Source organism: Microchirus variegatus, assembly GCF_963457635.1.
Source record: "Microchirus variegatus genome assembly, chromosome: 12".
In the NCBI taxonomy this organism is placed as follows: Eukaryota; Metazoa; Chordata; class Actinopteri; order Pleuronectiformes; family Soleidae; genus Microchirus; species Microchirus variegatus.
Genome location: NC_139813.1, coordinates 7,000,967 through 7,026,026, shown reverse-complemented (window position 1 = coordinate 7,026,026; position 25,060 = coordinate 7,000,967). Strand labels below are relative to the sequence as shown.

Below are 25,060 nucleotides of genomic sequence, written 5' to 3'. Positions count from 1 at the left end.
TCTCTGTAATTATTGCCCCTACTCATACTAGCCATGAAGGCTAACTGTTCTATTTGTTGTTACTATTGTTTTTAATTGATTTTTACTATCCTATGTTGTTGACATCAACCTGCCAAAGGGACTAAAGATGGAAATTAGGCGTTTGGCTATAATCTGTAACATGTTCATTAATATGTATTGTCCCTGCTTTAAGTAAACTCAAACTCAGAATAATACACGGAATATATGAAATGTAAAAGGAATATGTATGTGTGATAAAGCTTGTCTCACTGAACTGTTGTAATAAAGAAAGCTACAAAAGCAACCATGTGGCAGGTTCCTTTTAATGCATGATGTATGGGTTGGAGACAGTGGCACTGTCTAAAAGACAGGAGGTGGAGCTGAAGGTTGAAAACCTGAAGATACTGAGGTTTGCCTGAGTGGAGTTTCATCAGTTGTCTCTGGACCTGATTGTCAGTGAAGTTGAGGGCTGTCAGGTCTCACATAGGAGGCAATGTTGAAGAGAGGAGGAGGGGGAGGGAGAGAGAGTGGAGTAGCTGGGGGTTGCAGGCCAACTACAGGTAAACCTGTATGACGTTTTTGACCATTTTTGGACGACATACTATGACTTTTTTGACAATTTTTGGACAACATTCTAGAGGATGACGTTTTTGACCATTTTTGGACGACATACTATACTATGACGTTATTTTTGGACGACATACGAAAGTATGAAGTTTTTGACCTTTTTTGACCAATTTTGGACAACATACTATACTATGACGTTTTTTACCATTTTTGGACGACATACTATATACTATGACATATTTGACCATTTATGGACGACATTCTATACTATGACATTTTTGACCATTTTTGGACGACATACTATACTATGACGTTTTTTACCATTTTTGGACGACATACTATATACTATGACGTATTTGACCATTTATGGACGACATACTATACTATGACGTTTTTGACCATTTTTGGACGACATACTATACTATGACGTTTTTGACCATTTTTGGACGATATACTAAACTATGACGTTTTTAACCATTTTTGGATGACATACTATACTATGATGTTTTTGACCATTTTTGGACGACATACTTTACTATGACGTTCTTGACCATTTTTGGACGACATACTATACTATGACGTTTTTAACCATTTTTGGACAACATATTATAGTATGACGTTTTTGACCTTTTTTGTACGACATACTATAGTATGATGTTTTTGACCATTTTTGTACGACATACTATACTATGAAGTTTTTGACCATTGTCGCCAAAAATGGCTAAAAATTGTAAAAAACGTCATAGTATAGTATGTCGTCCAAAAATGGTCAAAAACGTCATACTATAGTATTGCGTCCGAAAATGGTCAAAAACGTCATACTATGTTTTGTCGTCCAAAAATGGTCAATAACGTCATACTAAAGTATGTCGTCCAAAAATGGTCAAAAATGTCATACTATAGTATGTCTTCCAAAAATGGTCAAAAACGTCATACTATGTTATGTCGTCCAAAAATGGTCAATAACGTCAAACTATAGTATGTCGTCCAAAAATGGTCAAAAACATCATAGTACAGTATGTCGTCCAAATATGGTCAAAAACGTCATAGGAAAGTATGTTGTCTAAAAACGTCATAGTATAGTATGTCGTCCAAAAATGGTCAAAAAAGTCATAGTAAAGTATGTTGTCCAAAAATGGTCAAAAAAGTCATGCTAAAGTATGTCATCCAAAAATTGTCAAAAATGTCATAGTATAGTATGTCGTCCAAAAATGGTCAAAAATGGTCAAAAATGTCATACGATAATATGTCGTCCAAAAATGGTCAAAAAAGTCATAGTATAGTATGTTGTCAAAAAATGGTCAAAAACGTCATAATATAGTATGTCGTCCAAAAATGGTCAAAAACATCATACTATAGTTTGTAGTCCAAAAATGGTCAAAAGCGTCATAGTATAGTATGTAGTCCAAAAATGGTCAAAAACGTCATACTATAGTATGTCGTCCAAAAATGGTCAAAAGCGTCATAGTATAGTATGTAGTCCAAAAATGGTCAAAAAGGTCATACTATAGTATGTCGACCAAAAATGGTCAAAAAGGTCATACTATAGTATGTCAACCAAAAATGGTCAAAAACGTCATAGTATAGTATGTTGTCCAAAAATTGTCAAAAACGCCATAGTAGTATGTCGTCCAAAAATGGTCAAAAACTTCATACTATACTGTCATCCAAAAATGGTAAAAAATGGTAAAAAATGGTAAAAAAAAGTCATACTATAGTATGTCGTCCAAAAATGGTCAAACATGTCATACTATAATATGTCGTCCAAAAATGGTCAAAAATGGTAAAAAACGTCATAGTATAGTATGTCGTCCAAAAATGGTCAAACATGTCATACTATGTTATGTCGTCCAAAAATGGTCAATAACGTCAAACAATAGTATGTCGTCCAAAAATGGTCAAAAACATCATAGTACAGTATGTCGTCCAAATATGGTCAAAAACGTCATAGGAAAGTATGTTGTCTAAAAACGTCATAGTATAGTATGTCCTCCAAAAATGGTCGAAAAAGTCATAGTAAAGTATGTTGTCCAAAAATGGTCAAAAAAGTCATGCTAAAGTATGTCATCCAAAAATTGTCAAAAATGTCATAGTATAGTATGTCGTCCAAAAATGGTCAAAAATGGTCAAAAATGTCATACTATAATATGTCGTCCAAAAATGTTCAAAAATGGTCAAAAACGTCATAATATAGTATGTCGTCCAAAAATGGTCAAAAACGTCATACTATAGTTTGTAGTCCAAAAATGGTCAAAAGCGTCAGAGTATAGTATGTAGTCCAAAAATGGTCAAAAACGTCATACTATAGTATGTCGTCCAAAAATGGTCAAAAGCGTCATAGTATAGTATGTAGTCCAAAAATGGTCAAAAAGGTCATACTATAGTATGTCGACCAAAAATGGTCAAAAACGTCATAGTATAGTATGTTGTCCAAAAATTGTCAAAAACGTCATAGTATAGTATGTCGTCCAAAAATGGTCAAAAACTTCATACTATACTGTCATCCAAAAATGGTCAAAAATGGTCAGAAATGTCATACTATAGTATGTCGTCCAAAAATGGTCAAACATGTCATACTATAATATGTCGTCCAAAAATGGTCAAAAATGGTCAAAAACTTCATAGTAAAGTATGTTGTCCAAAAATGGTCAAAAACGTCATATCATAGTATGTTGTCCAAAAAGGGTCAAAAACGTCATAGTATAGTATGTCGTCCAAAAATGGTCAAAAGCGTCATAGTATAGTATGTAGTCCAAAAATGGACAAAAACGTCATACTATAGTAGGTTGTCCAAAAATAGTCAAAAATGGTCAAAAAAGTCATAGTATAGTATGTTGTCCAAAAATGGTCAAAAAAGTCATAGTATAGTATGTTGTCAAAAAATGGTCAAAAACGTCATAATATAGTATGTCGTCCAAAAATGGTCAAAAACGTCATACTATAGTTTGTAGTCCAAAAATGGTCAAAAGCGTCATAGTATAGTATGTAGTCCAAAAATGGTCAAAAAGGTCATACTATAGTATGTCGACCAAAAATGGTCAAAAACGTCATAGTATAGTATGTTGTCCAAAAATTGTCAAAAACGCCATAGTATAGTATGTCGTCCAAAAATGGTTAAAAACTTCATACTATACTGTCATCCAAAAATGGTAAAAAATGGTCAAAAATGTCATACTATAGTATGTCCTCCAAAAATGGTCAAAAATGGTCAGAAATGTCATACTATAGTATGTCGTCCAAAAATGGTCAAACATGTCATACTATAATATGTCGTCCAAAAATGGTCAAAAATGGTCAAAAACTTCATAGTAAAGTATGTTGTCCAAAAATGGTCAAAAACGTCATATCATAGTATGTTGTCCAAAAAGGGTCAAAAACGTCATAGTATAGTATGTCGTCCAAAAATGGTCAAAAGCGTCATAGTATAGTATGTAGTCCAAAAATGGACAAAAACGTCATACTATAGTAGGTTGTCCAAAAATAGTCAAAAATGGTCAAAAACGTCATAGTATAGTATGTTGTCCAAAAATTGTCAAAAACGTCATAGTATAGTATGTCGTCCAAAAATGGTCAAAAACTTCATACTATACTGTCATCCAAAAATGGTCAAAAATGGTCAGAAATGTCATACTATAGTATGTCGTCCAAAAATGGTCAAACATGTCATACTATAATATGTCGTCCAAAAATGGTCAAACATGTCATACTATAATATGTCGTCCAAAAATGGTCAAAAATGGTCAAAAACTTCATAGTAAAGTATGTTGTCCAAAAATGGTCAAAAACGTCATATCATAGTATGTTGTCCAAAAAGGGTCAAAAACGTCATAGTATAGTATGTCGTCCAAAAATGGTCAAAAGCGTCATAGTATAGTATGTAGTCCAAAAATGGACAAAAACGTCATACTATAGTAGGTTGTCCAAAAATAGTCAAAAATGGTCAAAAAAGTCATAGTATAGTATGTTGTCCAAAAATGGTCAAAAAAGTCATAGTATAGTATGTTGTCAAAAAATGGTCAAAAACGTCATAATATAGTATGTCGTCCAAAAATGGTCAAAAACGTCATACTATAGTTTGTAGTCCAAAAATGGTCAAAAGCGTCATAGTATAGTATGTAGTCCAAAAATGGTCAAAAAGGTCATACTATAGTATGTCGACCAAAAATGGTCAAAAACGTCATAGTATAGTATGTTGTCCAAAAATTGTCAAAAACGCCATAGTATAGTATGTCGTCCAAAAATGGTCAAAAACTTCATACTATACTGTCATCCAAAAATGGTAAAAAATGGTCAAAAATGTCATACTATAGTATGTCCTCCAAAAATGGTCAAACATGTCATACTATAATATGTCGTCCAAAAATGGTCAAAAATGGTCAAAAACGTCATAGTATAGTATGTCGTCCAAAAATGGTCAAACGTGTCATACTATAATATGTCGTCCAAAAATGGTCAAAAACGTCATAGTAAAGTATGTTGTCCAAAAATGGTCAAAAAAGTCATGCTAAAGTATGTCATCCAAAAATTGTCAAAAATGTCATAGTATAGTATGTCGTCCAAAAATAGTCAAAAATGGCCAAAAATGGTCATAGTATAGTATGTCGTACAAAAATGGTAAAAAACGTCATAGTATAGTATGTCGTCCAAAAATAGTCAAAAATGGTCAGAAATGTCATAGTATAGTATAATGTCCAAAAATGGTCAAAAATGTCATACTATAGTATGTCGTCCAAAAATGGTCAAAAACGTCATAGTATAGTATGTCGTTCAAAAATGGTCAAAAACGTCATAATATAGTATGTTGTCCAAAAATGGTCAAAAACGTCATACTATAGTATGTCTTCCAAAAATGGTCAAAAAAGTCATAGGAAAGTATGTTGTCTAAAAATGGTCAAAAATTGTCAAAAACATCATACTACAGTTATGGTCCAAAAACGTCATAGTATAGTATGTCCTCCAAAAATAGTCGAAAAAGTCATAGTATAGTATGTCCTCCAAAAATGGTCAAAAAAGTCATGCTAAAGTATGTCATCCAAAAATTGTCAAAAACTGTCATAGTATAGTATGTCGTCCAAAAATGGTCAAAAATGTCATACTATAATATGTCGTCCAAAAATGTTCAAAAATGTTCAAAAACTTAATACTATAGTATGTTGTCCAAAAATGGTCAAAAAAATCAAAGTATAGTATGTTGTCAAAAAATGGTCAAAAACGTCATAATATAGTATGTCGTCCAAAAATGGTCAAAAACGTCATACTATAGTTTGTACTCCAAAAATGGTCAAAAGCGTCATACTATAGTATGTTGTCCAAAAATGGTCAAAAAAGTCAAAGTATAGTATGTTGTCAAAAAATGGTCAAAAACGTCATATCATAGTATGTTGTCCAAAAAGGGTCAAAAACGTCATAGTATAGTATGTCGTCCAAAAATGGTCAAAAGCGTCATAGTATAGTATGTAGTCCAAAAATGGACAAAAACGTCATACTATAGTAGGTTGTCCAAAAATAGTCAAAAATGGTCAAAAAAGTCATAGTATAGTATGTTGTCCAAAAATGGTCAAAAAAGTCATAGTATAGTATGTTGTCAAAAAATGGTCAAAAACGTCATAATATAGTATGTCGTCCAAAAATGGTCAAAAACGTCATACTATAGTTTGTAGTCCAAAAATGTTCAAAAGCGTCATAGCATAGTATGTAGTCCAAAAATGGTCAAAAACGTCATACTATAGTATGTCGTCCAAAAATGGTCAAAAGCGTCATAGTATAGTATGTAGTCCAAAAATGGTCAAAAAGGTCATACTATAGTATGTCGACCAAAAATGGTCAAAAACGTCATAGTATAGTATGTTGTCCAAAAATTGTCAAAAACGTCATAGTATAGTATGTCGTCCAAAAATGGTCAAAAACTTCATACTATACTGTCATCCAAAAATGGTCAAAAATTGTCAAAAATGTCATACTATAGTATGTCGTCCAAAAATGGTCAAACATGTCATACTATAATATGTCATCCAAAAATGGTCAAAAATGGTCAAAAATGTCATAGTATAGTATGTCGTCCAAAAATGGTCAAACATGTCATACTATAATATGTCGTCCAAAAATGGTCAAAAATGGTCAAAAACGTCATAGTAAAGTATGTTGTCCAAAAAGGGTCAAAAACGTCATAGTATAGTATGTCGTCCAATAATGGTCAAAAGCGTCATAGTATAGTATGTAGTCCAAAAATGGACAAAAACGTCATACTATAGTAGGTTGTCCAAAAATAGTCAAAAATGGTCAAAAAAGTCATAGTATAGTATGTTGTCCAAAAATGGTCAAAAATGTCATAGTATAGTATGTCGCCAAAAATTGTCAAAAATTGTCAAAAACGTCAGACTATATAGTATGTCGTCCAAAAATGGTCATAGTATAGCATGTCGTACAAAAATGGTAAAAAACGTCATAGTATAGTATGTCGTCCAAAAATAGTCAAAAATGGTCAGAAATGTCATAGTATAGTATAATGTCCAAAAATGGTCAAAAATGTCATACTATAGTATGTCGTCCAAAAATGGTCAAAAACGTCATAGTATAGTATGTCCTCCAAAAATAGTCGAAAAAGTCATAGTATAGTATGTCGTCCAAAAATGGTCAAAAATGTCATACTATAATATGTCGTCCAAAAATGTTCAAAAATGTTCAAAAACTTCATACTATAGTATGTTGTTCAAAAATGGTCAAAAACGTCATAGTATAGTATGTTGTCCAAAAATGGTCAAAAACGTCATAGTATAGTATGTCGTCCAAAAATGGTATAAAATGGTGAAAAATGTCATACTTTAATGTCGTCCAAAAATGGTCAAAAATGGTAAAAAATGTCAAACTATATGTCGTCGAAAAATGCTCAAAAATGTTCAAAAACTTCATACTATAGTATGTTGTCCAAAAATGCTCAAAAAAGTCATAGTATAGTATGTCGCCAAAAATTGTCAAAAATTGTCAAAAACGTCAGACTATAGTATGTCGTCCAAAAATGGTCATAGTATAGTATGTCGTACAAAAATGGTAAAAAACGTCATAGTATAGTATGTCGTCCAAAAATAGTCAAAAATGGTCAGAAATGTCATAGTATAGTATAATGTCCAAAAATTGTCAAAAACGTCATAGTATAGTATGTCGTTCAAAAATGGTCAAAAACGTCATAATATAGTATGTTGTCCAAAAATGGTCAAAAAAGTCATAGGAAAGTATGTTGTCTAAAAATGGTCAAAAATTGTCAAAAACATCATACTATAGTATGTTGTCCAAAAACGTCATAGTATAGTTTGTCCTCCAAAAATAGTCGAAGAAGTCATAGTATAGTATGTCGTCCAAAAATGGTCAAAAAAGTCATGCTGAAGTATGTCATCCAAAAATTGTCAAAAATGTCATAGTATAGTATGTCGTCCAAAAATGGTCAAAAATGGTCAAAAATGTCATACTATAATATGTCGTCCAAAAATGTTCAAAAATGTTCAAAAACTTCATACTATAGTATGTCGTTCAAAAATGGTCAAAAACGTCATAATATAGTATGTTGTCCAAAAATGGTCAAAAACGTCATAGTATAGTATGTCGTCCAAAAATGGTATAGAATGGTGAAAAATGTCATACTTTAATGTCGTCCAAAAATGGTCAAAAATGGTAAAAAATGTCAAACTATATGTCGTCGAAAAATGCTCAAAAATGGTCAAAAACTTCATACTATAGTATGTTGTCCAAAAATGCTCAAAAAAGTCATAGTATAGTATGTTGTCAAAAAATGGTCAAAAAACGTCATAATATAGTATGTCGTCCAAAAATGGTCAAAAACGTCATACTATAGTTTGTAGTCCAAAAATGGTCAAAAGCGTCATAGTATAGTATGTAGTCCAAAAATGGTCAAAAACGACATAATATAGTATGTCGTCCAAAAATGGTCAAAAGCGTCATAGTATAGTATGTAGTCCAAAAATGGTCAAAAAGGTCATAGTATAGTATGTAGTCCAAAAATGGTCAAAAAGGTCATAGTATAGTATGTAGTCCAAAAATGGTCAAAAACGTCATACTATAGTATGTCGTCCAAAAATGATCAAAAGCGTCATAGTAAAGTATGTAGACAAAAAATGGTCAAATAGGTCATACTATAGTATGTCGTCCAAAAATGGTCAAAAAAGTCATAGTATAGTATGTCGTCCAAAAATTGTCAAAAACGTCATAGCATGGTATGTAGTCCAAAAATGGTCAAAAAAGTCATAGTATAGTATGTCGTCCAAAAATTATCAAAAGCGTCATAGTATAGTATGTAGTCCAAAAATGGTCAAAAAAGTCATAGTATAGTTTGTCGACCAAAAATGGTCAAAAACGTCATAGTATACTATGTCGTCCAAGAATGTTCAAACATGTCATACTATAATATGTCGTCCAAAAATGGTCAAAAATGGTCAAAAACTTCATAGTATAGTATGTCGTCCAAGAATGGTCAAACATGTCATACTATAATATGTCGTCCAAAAATGGTCAAAAATGGTCAAAAACTTCATAGTATAGTATGTCGTCCAAAAATGGTAAAAAACGTCATAGTAAAGTATGTTGTCCAAAAATGGTCAAAAACGTCATATTATAGTATGTTGTCCAAAAAGGGTCAAAAACGTCATAGTATAGTATGTCGTCCAAAAATGGTCAAAAGCGTCATAGTATAGTATGTAGTCCAAAAATGGACAAAAACGTCATACTATAGTAGGTCGTCCAAAAATAGTCAAAAAAGTCATAGTATAGTATGTTGTCCAAAAATGGTTAAAAATGTCATAGTATATTATGTCGCCAAAAATGATCAAAAATGGTCAAAAACATCAAACTATAGTATGTCGTCCAAAAATGGTCATAGTATAGTATGTTGTCCAAAAATGGTCAAAAACGTCATTGTATAGTATGTCGTCCAAAAATGGTCAAAAATGGTCAGAAATGTCATAGTATAGTATAATGTCCAAAAATTGTCAAAAATGTCATACTATAGTATGTCGTCCAAAAATGGTCAAAAACGTCATAGTATAGTATGTCGTCCAAAAATGGTCAAAAACGTCATATTATAGTATATTGTCCAAAAAGGGTCAAAAACGTCATAGTATAGTATGTTGTCCAAAATGGTCAAAAACATCATACTATAGTATGTCGTCCAAAAATGGTCAAAAACGTCATAGTATAGTATGTCGTCCAAAAATGGTCAAAAATAGTCCGAAATTTCATAGTATAGTATTATGTCCAAAATGGTCAAAAACGTCATACTATAAGTATGTCGTCCAAAAATGGTCAAAAATGTCATACTATAGTATGTCGTCCAAAAATGGTCAAAAACGTCATAGTATAGTATGTTGTCCAAAAAGGGTCAAAAACGTCATAGTATAGTATGTTGTCCAAAATGGTCAAAAACATCGTACTACAGTATGTCGTCCAAAAATGGTAAAAAACTTCATACTATAGTATGTCGTCCAAAAATGGTATAAAATTGTAAAAAATGTCATACTTTAATGTCGTCCAAAAATGGTCAAAAACGTCATAGTATAGTATGTCCTCCAAAAATGGTCAAAACATCATAATATAGTATGTCGTCCAAAAATGGTAAAAAACGTCATAGTACAGTATGTCGTCCAGAAATGGTCAAAAATCGTCATACTATGGTATGTCGTCCAAAAATGGTCAATAACGTCATAGTATAATATGTCGTTCAAAAATGGTCAAAAACTTCATACAATAGTATGTCGTCCAAAAATGGTCAAAAACGTCATACTATAGTATGTCGTCCAAAAATGGTCAAAAAAGTAATAGGATAGTATGTTTTTGGACGACATACTATAGTATGACGTTTTTGACCATTTTTGGACGACATACTATACTATGACGTTTTTAACCATTTTTGGACAACATACTATACTATGACATTTTTGGACGACATACTATACTATGACGTTTTTGACCATTTTTGGTGACATACTACTGCAGTCTAGAATCTGTTGAAGAACAAATTCAGCTTGTTGGCCCTGTCCTCCCCACCTTCAGCTCCCTTGCTGTTTGATGGCCTGAAACCAGTAATGGTCTTCATACCACTCCAAACCTCTCTCATGTTGTTTTGCTGGAGTTTAATCTTCAGCTTCCTCCTGTATTCATTTGCCTTTTTGATCTTGACCCTCAGTAGTCCCTGTGTCATTCGTACCTCCTCCCTGTTTCAAGCTCTGAAGGCCCTCTTCTTATCATTGAGGAGTGCCTTTATGTGCTTAGCTACCCACAGCTTGTTATTTGGATAACAATGGACGGTCTGAACTGGAACAATGGATTCAGTGCAGAAGGTGATATAATCCGTTTTGTACTCTGTAAGGCCATTCAAGTCGTCAGCATGGAGCTCACAGAGTACTTGCCAGTCTGTCACCTCAGAACAGCCCTGCAATGTCTACTAGGTGTCCTCCGACCATCTCCTCACAGTCCATGTGGTCGCAGGCTGCCTCTTCACGAGAGGCACATAGCAGGGGTGATGTGCACCAGGTTGTGATCTGACCTGCACAGTGGGAGGAGGGGGGAGGAACTGTATGCCTCTTTAGTGTTAAGCCCAATTTATACTCCTGAGTAAAGTGCTCTACGTAGGTTACGCAGAGCCCTCTGCATCGTCTCCGGCTGCACTAAATATCTTTTAAGTGTCCGTCACTCCGTCAAGGGACAACGGAGATGGCAAGGGTTGTGATTGGTCCTCAGGACAGGCCAAGCAAAGCTGCTCTATGCCGGCCACAGTGCGCACCGAGCGTCCACAGAGGCGGAGCTGATCACTGTGACAACGTCGCTGCCAAACTATAAATACGTTTTATCTAAATACATACAGCACATGTTTAGACTCTAAATGGCTAATTTCTCCCCTCAAATTATCTTAAAACGCCGTTCCGTGTCACAGAAAAGTGATAAACGGCCACTGTTATTCAGCTGCAACAACAACAACAGTCTTTCTCTCTCGGACGCCATTGCTCACTGTAGCCAGAAGCACAACAACCTTCCGTGACGACCCCTACTGATCAGGTGGGAAATTGCAGTGCGTATCTGTCACCACGACGGAGAAGTATAAAGGCTCGAGGGGTCATAGTATAAAAAAGTAGAAGACTGAACAGGAGCGACTGTAAAAGGCTGCACGCTGGTTGACGCATGCGCACTCTAGAAATTAGATTAGAAATGGGCATATTGGAGGGAGAGTTCAGGTTTTTACTTTTTTGTGACTTTTTGGAGGACATACAAAACTATGACTTTTTTTGATTTTTTGGATGACATAATAAACTATGACTTTTATAACAGATAAAAGATCACTACCGGAGGACCTCAGGATCCGGGAGGGCAGATACAGTAAAAGCAGGTCAGACAGATAAGAAGGCCCAAGGCTGTTAAGACACTTAAAAACGAATAAATTAACATTAAAATCTGAAGCGCACAGGGAGCCAATGCAGCGATTCTAAAATTGGTGTAATGTGAGCCCTCCTTCTGGTCTTCGTCAGCACACATGCAGCTGAGTTCTGGAGCAGTTGAAGGTGTGAGATGCTCTTTTTTTGGAAGACCAGAGAGCAGGGCATTACAGTAATCTAACCAGCTAGAGATAAAAGCATGCATTAGCACCTCTGTGCTGGCAAGAGAGAGAAACGGGCGAACTCTGGCTATATTCTTAAGATGGAAACCATGCAATCTTTGTGATATTTCTGATGTGTGGAATAAAATCGAGCTCTGAGTCAAAAAGAACGCCAAAGTTTTTCACACACTGTGAATGTTTAATAGCATTTAGTTTTGATAAAAGTTTCTCTCTTTTGCCTTCAGGACCAATAATTAAAACCTAAAAGCAACATTGTTTTGTTCTAAAAGAGTGGATCTAATGACAACGATTTAACCTCTGAAGTGGTCTACAAAGTCCTCACATTGATTGTTTGTTGGAACTGTGGAGGACTTCTTAAAATCAATATTAATTAAACGTGCGATTGTGGAGAAGAGAAATATATGGTTGTTCTGTTTATCTTAGATGAGATTTGAAAAATGGGAAGTTATGCCTGTTTAACTTTGTCTGCCTCAATTTTCTCTCTGCGCTCCTGCAATTACTTTTCAGTTGTTTTATTTCAGTATTTATCCAAGATGGTGTAGGTTTGATTGATATTGTTTTTGTGGAAAGTGGAGCCACCGAGTCCAGGGCTGACCTCAGTTTACTGTTAAAATTCTCACTGTTTTGGATGATTTTGACTTTGGACGACATACTAAACTATGACATGTTTTGACTTTGGACGACATACTAAACAAAAAATGTTTGTCACATTTTGGAGGACATACTAAACTATGACTTTTTTGTCACTTTTTGGACAAGGACTTTTTTGTCAAAATTTGGACGATATACTAAACTATTACTTTTTGTCAAAATTTGGACGACATACTGAGCTATGAGTTTTTTGTCAACATTTGAACAAAATACTAAACTATGACTTTTTTTTGTCAAGATTTGGACATCATACTAAATTGTGACTTTTTTGTCAACATTTGTACGACATACTAAACTACAACTTTTTTGTCACATTTTGGGCGACTTACTAAACTGTGACTTTTTGTCACATTTTGGACGAAATACTAAACTATGACATGTTATCACATTTTGGGCGACATACTAAACTATGACATTTTATCACATTTTGGACGACATACTAAACTATGACATTTTGGTGACCTTTTGTAGGACACGAAACTATGAATTTTCTCAAAATTTGGACGACATACTAAACTATAACTTTTTTGTTACATTTTGGAGGACATACTAAACTATGACTTCTTTGTTACATTTTGGAGGACATAGGAAACTATGACTTTTTTGTCAAAATTTGGACAACATACTAAACAATGACTTTTCATGTAAGTATTAACTTTGCTTTACCACCTCAATGACACTTGTAGCAGCCAGTGTTTTGCAGCTGTGTCCAGAACTCAGACTGGAGCTCGACTCACGTCCTGGTTTTTACAACTTGTGACTTGCATGGACTTGAACTTGCACACAGCACAGTCAGTGCTTACACTTTAAAAAACCTGATCTATGAACCTGGGGACTTGAGGCTTGACATGGATTCAAGGTTAAGTTACACTTGCAGAAGAAATTTAGCCAGTATACATGTGAACTTGTGTCTGTAGTCAAAGCTCATTTCCAACAATAATACCATAGGTTACTGTTTAAAAAGATTTGAAAATAACTGCTCATATTAAATCGACGTAGTGGTAAAACAAAATCATCCACCATCAATAACAACATGAACAAACACGTAGGCTATAAAACAAAGCAATACAGCTCTTAAATAGTTTTACCACAGTGCAATACACTGATAAAGGTCTCATTGAATATCATCTAAATACGTTTTGTTGACATTTGATACAGATTTGACTGCAACACAAGGGCATTTACATGACCAATAAACTGCATATCTTTTCATGGATTTCAAACCTTGTTGTCGATCCAGTTTATTGCTTGTATCCGCAAATGACAACATGTAAGCTGAGTGACAGTGAAGGAAACAATGACTTTTGTGACTTTTTGGACGACATACAAAACTATGACATTTATTTTACTTTTTGGAAGACATACTAAACTGTGACATTTTTGACGACATAATAAAATACTTTTTGTCACATTTGGGAAATTGGGATGGCCCCAAGAAAGTTCCCAAATGGATCCATTTGGCCACTGGGGCTCATTGTCCCTGTCAGATGTCATTTTTTGTCACATCTCAGACTTCTTACTAAACTATAAAATTTTGGTGTGATTTTGGAAGACACTAAACTACAGTATGACATTTGGATGGATGCCACCATGGAAACCAAAAGACAAAACAGCCTGGGACCTATATTGTCAGCCCCGAATGTAACCCTTTGCCCACATGGATATAAAACCTTGTTTTATGGATTTAAAACCTTGTTGTTGATCCTGTTGCATGAGCACAGGGTCAGCAGTTTAGTGCTTGTATCTGCATATAGAATGACAACATGTAAGCTTCAGGAGTGACAGTGAAGACACGTGAAATTCTTGTTACTCATTAAACACAATAATCCCGATCAAAGTTCCTCTTCGGCTCCAGCTGCCTTCATGGGCATGCTGGCGGCTGCAACAGGGAGAACAACATGGCCTCTGGAGACTGTTTGAGGAGAACTGCTGTACTGATCGGCCTCTTTGTGGTTTTGACGGTAGATCATTTTCTGAAATATTTCAACCAAAGGTTTTTTAAAACCAGAAAATTGAAGAAAAAAATGTCTCAGTGAATGATTGAAAGTATGTCTTTTTTTTTGTGCTAGGTGCAAGCTGTGCCGACATTTACTGGTTGGTTCTCCTTAAATTTATTGGTCACGTGCACAGAAAAGAAGATTTTTGTTTGTCACTTTTTAGCTCTAACAAAAACATGTGTCCTCCAGGTGATAATGTAGATGCAGGTGAACTTCGGGATGACATACCTGACATCAACAGAGGTAGAGCTCTTAAAGCCTCTTAAAGATTGTGATAATGCACTTCGTTGAATTGATATCAGAATTTCTAAAACCGTGTTGTTTCCCACATTTTAAGGTTTAAATCACCTGTTTGAGGGAGACATCGCTGGGAATGTAAGTATTCAGTAGCGTCTATAGCAGGGGTCACCAACCTTTTTGAGATGAGAGCTACCTTAAGGGTAAAAAATAATATGGAGGGCTACCACGTTAACATTTTTTTGTTTGTTTACCATTTAAATGATTAATATTATGCATTCAACTGCATACACATTAATTCCAGTGCTTACTCCTAACGATTACCAGTTTTTATAAACAATATCAAAGATATTTTACTGAGCGATCATATGGATACATGCAAGTGAGGTGAAGTGAAGTGAGCCCGCGGGCACCTTATTGGCTGCCTGCGGGCTACCAGGTGCCCGCGGGCACCACGTTGGTGACCCCTGGTCTATAGAGATAATGCTTGTCAAGAATATAAAAGAAAATATTCTCAGCGTGTTCAGTGTCTTATAGCCCAGCAGGAACGCAATCCTCGACCAAACAAGGAGGTGGAAGTTTCCAATCCCTTACATCTTAACTGATTCTTTAGGTAGGCTGTGTACACTTTCTCTCACGGTACAATCTGAAGAATAGGTAAAACATTTACTGACTGGGGGGATTTATATTCTCTTATTGTAGAACTGAATGCCAAAGGTGTGATCCTACAGGCGTTTGAGGAATACCGTTTGAGATCCTGTGTGGATTTCAAGCCATACGAGGGAGAGTCCACGTACATTTCCTTCACCAAGCTGTCTGGGTGAGCTGCAGTCTTCTCTGCTTGTTGCACAACTTTACTGCCTACACTGTTAAGTCTTAAAACTTGAGGAATTGCTGAGCTTTCAAAAGCTCATTACATTGTAAGGCTATGGTGCAACATTTCCATTTTACCCATTCAGATGCTGGTCATATGTCGGTGATGATAAAAAAGGACAGAATGTCTCCATTGGGGCGAGGTGTGACACCAAGGCCATCGTGGAGCATGAGCTCCTTCATGCTTTGGGCTTTTACCATGAGCAGTCTCGCTCGGACAGAGACAACTATGTGAATATCTGGTGGGACCAGATTGAAGAAGGTGGGTCAAAGCATTTCATCTTTGTTTCAAACAGTCGCACATAAATACTCCCCATTTAGACAAAATTCTGTCCGTCCCAAACGTTATCTCCATCACTACCCTACATACCCCGTGCGTTAGTATGGGTGTTATGCAATACTTCCTCTAGAGCACGTGTCAAACTCAAGGCCCGGGGGCCAGATGTGGCCCGCCATGTCATTTTATGTGGCCCGCGAGTGATTAATTGGCCTTAAAAATTTGTGCCTTAAATCTTAAGACATTCGTTGACCATAAACTACATTTCCCACAATGCATGGCGAAACACCATCGCGTACCGGGTTACTATCTATAATGCATAATATTTGTAACTTGAATAAGTAATAAATACAGAAAGTTATTTAGCAATATGTTACCTTTATTTTACATTATATTTGGTTACATTTATTCTGTATGACAGTTATCTGGCCCTTTGAGGGTAACGATTATGCTGATGTGGCCCTCCGTGAAAATGAGTTTGACACCCCTGAGGGCAGTGCAGAGTGCCAAGATGCAGTCATCAACCATCTCACAGTGGCATCCTTGGAAACTCTCTGCCATTTTCAAATGCCCATATCGACTTTTTTTCTAAATTTTCGCTTCAAAAAACCTTGGGAAAACACATGGAAGTGTGAGGTGAAGCTACAGGCACCATTACATTACAAAAACTTGGTTGCTGCTGTTCACTGAATTAATTAATGAATGCATCAAAAACAATAGCTTACCCTCACAGCATCCTGTCCTTCACTGAAGCTTATTTCTCAGTCAATAATGATCACTTTGGCCTGCCACAAAATGCACTGAAAATGCTCCCTGCTTTCCAAAATGTGGAGATATTTCCATTTCGCTGTAACAAGTATGCATTCCGAAAAACAAACCTACCAACCTACATACATACATACCGTTGCTCTCTCTCTCTTCACAGGCATGGGGCACAATTTCAATAAGTATGAAGATGACTTCATCACTGATCTGAACACACCATATGACTATGAGTCCATCATGCACTACAGGCCGCTGTCTTTCAACAAGAATGCAAGCATCCCCACAATCACGACCACCATACCATACTTTAATGACATCATTGGTCAGCGGCTGGACTTCAGTGCTGTTGACATCACCAGGCTCAACCGCATGTACGACTGTGGTGAGTGTCACCTCGCTAAAGAATGGTCACATGGGTACCACAGCAACATTTTTGTCTTTGTAGCTGAAGTGCTTCCAGGTGTGAATTGGTGTAAATGTTAAAGGGATAGTTTTGGATTTCTAACGTCAGGTTATATCAGGTACATGGTACAGTGTATTATAAACAGGTGACTGCCCTCTTCACACATGTGTGGGTGAGTGAGCTCAGGGAAAACATGGCTCTGACTGTGCAGCCACTTATCAAAAGTGTCTCCTAACATAATCATCTTAGAAGTATAGCTGCATATATGAATGTGTTAACCATAGACTAGACTTTGCAGAGTGAGTCCAACCAGGAGGTAACAATTTATTGAATACCCACTATGAAAGTTGCAAAAATAACTCTATGATGAACTTTACGATGTCAGTAAACATTTTCCTAAGGAGTTAATGGTTTCAATTGCTAGTTTTGGGTTCCCCTTAGAAAAACATGATGTTAATTTGGTCATTTTGTAAATGTTCCCATTTAGAGGAAACTAGATTATAAAGCATGGCACATGTGAGTGCCTAGTATTGTCCAATACATGATTTGTTGAACTCAATGTCTGTGAATTTCCAGTTTTCACAAAAAAACAGACATGGTGACAATCAAACCACAAAACTTGAGGCTTCCGAATGGGAGTACATTTTGATTCTCATTTTTCTGGCCTTAATATTCACACCCTCTAGTATTTGGCTATAATGTACCACTTAACTAGTTTACCAACTGCCAGTAGAATTCACAACCCACAAAAGAGTATAATGCTTGATCAGCAGCGTGCATGACCTTGTGTTAACCTGAAGTTATAAGAGAAGATGTGGAAGATAAAGACTACCAACACTATGAAGCCATCTGTGTGGCAGCATTTCAGATAGTAATGCACAGCTATGTTTGAATTTCAGGCCAAGAAAATTATAGACCTTTTTAAAATGCATATATCATTGAAGTTTACTTTTTAAGGAAAGTGTTAAAATCTTGTCCTGTCTTGATCTGGTGAGCAGAGCTGAGTGTCTCGTCATACCAGTAGTGCAGTCACACCTTTAGAGACAGCTGATGCTTTGAGCTACGAAGCTGACTGTTTGCAGCCATCTGTTTGCAGCCAACACACACGCACTCCTTGACCAGTGCTCATTTGAGCTGATCAACATCTGTGGAATGATCCAGAATGAGAACGACAACGCAGACTGGGTGCAGACGTTGAGCAGTCCAGCTGATCCTGACCACACCCTGGTGGGCCGCTGCAGAGGTAAAGTTCTATCTGACTAGTAAACAAAACCACATCAAACTTACTGTAAATCTTTACGAAATTCTGAAAAAGAAACCCCACCCATCCATCTTCTACCGCTTTATCCACCACTTGAGGGTCATGGTGAGTGCTGCTGACATAGGGTAAAAGGCAGGGTAGATCGCCAGTCCATTACAGGGCCTCACTTGGTGAAAAACATCCACTAACAAAGCTTGTGTCACACACTACTATGAGAGGCCGTTTGAGAAATAATTCAGTCTTGCGCTCACATGTTACATCATACTCTCCCAAACACTAGTATAGTCGTGCACACTTACTATTATACTCTCTCACAAACACTATCATAGTCTCTCACAAACACTAATATAGTCGCGTACACTTACTATTATACTCTCTCACAAACACTATCATAATCTCTCACAAACACTATCATAGTCTCTCACAAACACTATTATAGTCGAGCACACTTACTGTCATACTCTCTCACAAACACTATCATAGTCTCTCACAAACACTACTATAGTCGCGTACATTTACTATCATACGCTCTCTCACACATACTAGTATACTCGCATACACCGCATATCATTCTCTCATACATTCACTATCATGTTGTTGCATCCATAATAGCGTGAAAGAGAGTATGATAGTACATGTACGTGACAATATTAGTGTTTGTGAGAGACTATGATAGTGTTTGTGAGAGACTATGATAGTGTTTGTAAGAGAGTATAGTAGTGTTTGTGAGAGAGTATAATAGTAAGTGTGCGTGACTATATTAGTGTTTGTGAGAGAGTATAATACTAAGTGTGTGCGACTATACTAGTGTTTGTGAGAGAGTATGATGTAACGCAAGACTGAATTATTTCTCAAACGGCCTCTCATACACTACAGCTAATATAGACTTGCAATTATTTATTGGACTTGAGAAAAAGTTGGCAGTTGCCTATAACAGCTAATGTCTGAAGATGACTATGACCTGGAGGACTGGGAAGCATACATATTTGTACACAGTTTTACAGTGCTGACATTCAGACTTCACAATAAAAACATATGACATACAATGTAAAGAGTTACCCATAAAGATGACACCATTGACCTCTAAAAGCTCTTTCTCCTTATTACGACCTGACAGCGTGACAGGGAGCAACTGTACCTAAACCCCCTTGTCTTTTGTAGATTCTGGCTACTTCATGAAGTTTCACACATCTTCTGGTGTGGTTGGCAACAGTGCCTTGCTAGAGTCACGCATTCTGTACCCCAAAAGAGATGAGCAGTGCCTGCAGTTCTTTTACAAGATGAGTGGAGCGGCTGGCGACAAACTGGTCATATGGATCAGGAGTGATGATGGGACAGGAACTGTGCGCAGTGTCAGGAAGATCCACACCATCATTGGTATTTTGTGGTTCCTACACCAACATCTAAATACACTGTCCTCTTTTTTTCCATTAAAAAACATAATTACCTGCTGTTTTGTCTCTCAGGTGATGGAAACGACGTTTGGAAAATAGCCCATGTGACTCTCAAGGTGACGGACAAGTTCCGCTATGTCTTCCAAGGCATAAGAGGATCATCCAACTCTTCGGGAGCCATTTTAATTGATGATATCGCTCTCACAGAGACCAGTTGCCCCAGTGCGGTCTGGCAGATTCATAATTTTAGCAGGCTCCTCACCACAGGAAATGATATTCCGCTCAGGAGCGAGTGCTTCTACAACCTAGAGGGCTACTCATTTGGTATCAGCGTTTACCCAAAAGCACCGAATTACAAAGATTATGTTGGCATTACCATGCACCTCTGCAGCGGGGAAAATGATGCAGTGATGCAGTGGCCAGCTCAAAACAGACAGGTGACAATCGTTGCCATGGATCAGGACCCTGATGTTAAACTGAGGATGTCTAATACAAGAAGCTTCACCACAGGTAGGTCAACATCACAGCCACAGAACAGCATAAGCAAGGCAATCAGAGATGGCAGACTTCACCCCATTTGGGTGGTTATATTGACAAGTGCAAGACTTCTCCAACTAAATGTAATCTGCCCACTCCTCTCCACCAAAAATCCATGAAAAAACTCCGCATTTTTAGCCTGTGGTGACATTGGAGCTGCTGGTTTACTGCTGCCTTATTTGGTAAGTTTGTGTTTCACAGGTAAATCTGAAAGAAAAAATTAAAGTCTCAAAATAACCCATTTGATTTTATTGATGGAGGCAGCAGTGATCAGCAGTGACTTCGCTGAACGCTGATTTAGACCATGTATAAAAGCATAATAAGGCAGCAATTACAGTGGTGTGCAAAAAGTTTGGGCACCCCTGTACATATTCATGGTTTTCCTTTATAAATCATTGGTTGTTTGGATAAGAAATTGCAGTTAAATATATCATATAGGAGACAAACACAGTGATTTTTATGATTTTATATAAAGTTTATATGATTTACAGAAAGTGTGCAATAACTATTTAAAGGGCCCATATTGTGCAAAATCAACTTTTTAATCATTTTGGTACTGATATTTGGGACTCAGAGGGCCATACCAGTCCCCAAAATGTGAAAAAAAGTTTTAGTGGTTCCACTTAGTGTAAGTATAGGCGATAAAACATGCGATGTTTAAACCCCCCTCGCAGTTACGACATAGCGACACATTTCACCGTGAATGTTGGCACCCCGCCAGGCAGAGTACTTCACAGCTCCACCGTAGCTCCTCCTTTACCCTGTGAAATATGAGAGTGCAGGCGAGGGAGGAAGAGTGGCTGCACAGCGGAGCACAGTGTTTTACACAAACTTCTAGCCTGAGAGGACTTGTGTGCCCAGTGGATATATTTTATTCATGAAAAAAATGTTCACAAGCTTCACAAGACCTTTGTTGTTGATCGTGTATGTAATTTCCTATGCTAGAAAAACACCATGAACGCACCAGTTACGTGCCTGCAGTTAGCGAGTGACATGTGTGGATCGATATGAAGAGCATGCGTTTGAAAGCACTGCAGAAAGATGTAGATGTTGTCCTACATTTCTTCTCAACCAAAGGCTACCTTTCTGTCGTGTTTCCACGTTCTCTCCTCATTATTGATCCACACACGTCACACTTGCAGCTGCCGTAACACTGGTGCATTCAAGGTCTTTTTCTAGCATAGGAATTTACATACATGCCGCGCCGTGCGGCGCATTAATAGTTTTTCTTCGATTCTAATGTTTTTATGATCGCGAGAAGCTATAATCGTGGTCACTCTATGCATTATGGTGAAAAGCAGTAACAACGGGTAAACGGACATTACTATGGGGTATACAGAGCGGGGGTTGGGACGACGCTGCATGACAATAGGTGATAAGTGGCGACAGTATGGCTGTGGATAGTAAATTAGATCGACACTCCCCTGGAAGCAGTGGGTGTGTGTTTACCTGGATCTCATTCACATGTAAATGACCAGGCACAAAATCGAGCATTCTGAAAAAAGCTGTTTTGGCAGAGGTTATTGATTGCTATTGTGCTTATGATATTTTGACTAAAGCATGACATAGACATGTTCATTAGGGCATCAGGAACTAGTTTAACTTGGGTTAATAGGGTATTATATGGGCTCTTTAAACAAAATAAGGCATGTGCATAAATGTTGGCACCCTTGTCATTTTATTGATTTCAATCCCTTGAGCACTAATTATTGGAACTCATAATTGGTTTGGTAACCTCAGTGAAAAATGTTATATATTAACAATTATTTTGTCAGATGTTGACGTGGAAAACTTCGGGAATTAATTCCAGACAGACAGTGACTAGAGGCCTGTGGCGACTTTCGGTCTATTGAGCTGTCACTCCAAAACTTCTGCCAATCAGCAGGCAGCTTCCTAAGGCGCAAACAAAAAATCACGGCGCAAAGAACAAGTGAGGGAGAACAAAGAACACATTTATTTTCAACAATAAAATACAATATTTTTGAATGATCCAATCAATATTTTCTTTTTAAATAGTGTTGCTTGATTCTTCAACAGTGTTGAAAATATTCACCCAAATCTAATTCCATATTTTAGTAGACACTGACTGCGGTTTGTAAAATTATACGTTGTTGGTCATCAGTAACCACAGGTCATAATTATGTTACATGAAGATCAAGTGGATGATGGATAAACCATGAGTAAGTGTTTTCTTGGCTGCCTTCCTCCCAAGACAATAGCACCCGCTGGAACAGGCCCATGGCCACTACAATAACAGTGTGGGATGAAAAATGCCGCTGCTTCCGCAGTCACGACACTGGCTGGAGCACATTCATCTCTCACAAGCATCTGCAGAGAAGGAGCTTCCTCAAGAACGATGACCTCATCATTACTGCTGACTTCAACGGTGAAACACAGACTTCAAGTTTTATACAGTGCAGCGTCACAACATACATTATCTCATGACAGTTTTTTTTAGTTTTGTATAAATATTATATAAATATTATCGTCCTCTTGTTTTGTTAGACTTGACCCACCTGATCAAAAGCGAGGTCCCTGTCAAACCCGCTATATCAGTTGAAGACATCACAGATGAGAGCCCAGTCAGTGAGATGGACATGAAAGCGCAGACTCCGAAACACAGAGAAGCACGGGCCGCCGACCCCTGTCACCCCAACCCCTGTTTTAATGGTGGCGTGTGCGTGGAAAGAGGAGGACAAGCCTCATGCAGGTTTGTGTGTGCACGTCATTTAGTCACGATTTATTCACTGTCCGCAGTACTAGATATTATCAGCGCCGTCCCAGCGCATATCAGGCTGTGGAGGTTAGAGTAATGTTTTACTTCATGTTTAGTGCGTTCCACTTCCTATTGGGAAGTCACAATTTGCAGAAAGGTTCAGGGCGGGTCTGTGGTCTCACATATCAAGTTTTAGGTGGATACGACAACAATCCATGTTAGAGCATCATGGAAAAGTGTGAAACGTAATGTTATCTCAAGCAAATTGAATATATTCATATAGACCTATTCAGGGTTGGACTATCATGAATCCATGGAAGTTTGGTTCAGATCGGAACGGGGTTTGCAAAGTTTGTTTTACTGCTGCACAGTAAATGTCATAGTCTGCCGTCACCCTCGGTGCTAGGACCCTAATGATAATAAATAATAAGTTACATTACCTATTATTCATTTAAAAGTAAAACTTTAACTTAATACTTACGATTTCACATTACTTATCTCTCTGACACCATCAGGGACAACCAACACCCCGCCTAACAAGTAAAGGTACCGTTTTCAGTTGAAACGCAAGCTTTTACCATTCCAAACCATACTGTGCTGTACCAAACCGAACCGTACCATGATGGAAACACAGCTTCACTGTGGACAATGTTGACAATGCTGTCAAAGAAAAACACAGAGGGGGCCCAAAATTTAAAATTATGGTCATAGTAGCTGAGGGTCATACTCTACTAAATAATAATATCCTAAAATTCAGAACAAGCCAAACACACATAAAGAGACACATAAGGAATATGAAATTAAAAATGTTTCATGCTGAGGTATATTGGTGACTAATATGGCTACGGCTCTGCACTGGAAAATATTTATCACCATGTTTCAGCCACTCTGTGACTGTCACTGACAAACTAAACAGGTTAGATGTCTATTAAAAGAAACACAGACAATGGAAGCTGTGTGCATGTGCATGATCTGTGTCTGTACCTGCAGATCTGCTGTGAGGCAACAGACAACGGATCCCTTTGTTTGCAGTTATCAACATGGCATCATTGGTATACAATTCACTTCTTTGCCAGGAGTGAAATAACATTACTATCTCTTGCTTTTTTTCATCAGTGAAAATGTGCTGCTTTTTCAGGTGCGCAGCAAGCCAGACCACCTACTACACTGGCGAAAAATGTCAGGAATCCAACATGAACAATGGCATTCTAGGAGCTCTGATTGGTGGTGCTGCTGGGACCGTAGTTCTGACGTTGGCCATTTTCACTGTCATCAGGAGAGCTCAGTGATAAGTGATTTTAGAGTTTGTTCTCTGTATTTAGTCACAGTAAACGTGGCACAAGTACAGTAAGGAAATACATGTATGAGCATAATATCCTGGGCATATCTATGGTCCATCCTCAGGATATCCATTTTTTGCTCTGTAAAATTTTTTTTTTGTGATTTTCCAACTCTAGACCCACACTCCTCCTAGAGATGTAAATAATTCAAGGGTCACTTTTAAAAAAACAATCCATTCAGCATGTAGAAATAATAGAAAACGGAGTCAAAACACTTTTATTACACAGGTTTATTTGTATGACAAAATCAATCATATGTGGTTTTCTTAAATAATTCTTATCATGAGAAATGGATATTTAAATCATGCACACACATGTGAAAAACAATAAAATACTTCTACAGTCCTTGGCTTTTTTCTTATATGTGGACATACATGTTGTTGATCTACAAACAAATCATTCAAATTATAGTTCAAGTCAAATATTGT

General features: G+C 36.9%; 1 protein-coding gene across 1 annotated transcript; it reads left to right on the top strand.

The window, feature by feature from the left end:
• Nucleotides 1-332: 332 nt before the first annotated feature.
• mep1a.2 (meprin A, alpha (PABA peptide hydrolase), tandem duplicate 2) lies at nt 333-24,581 on the top strand (the record flags this gene model as incomplete). Its single annotated transcript, XM_083898496.1, has 17 exons — nt 333-409; nt 10,795-10,910; nt 11,896-11,953; nt 14,688-14,793; nt 14,902-14,926; nt 15,019-15,072; nt 15,167-15,204; nt 15,604-15,679; nt 15,769-15,886; nt 16,026-16,201; nt 17,142-17,363; nt 18,481-18,627; nt 19,807-20,022; nt 20,112-20,549; nt 22,789-22,962; nt 23,082-23,286; nt 24,431-24,581. The coding sequence occupies 17 exons, from the start codon at nt 333-335 to the stop codon at nt 24,579-24,581; spliced, it is 2,397 nt and encodes a 798-aa protein (XP_083754622.1).
• Between the last annotated feature and the right edge of the window lie 479 nt (nt 24,582-25,060).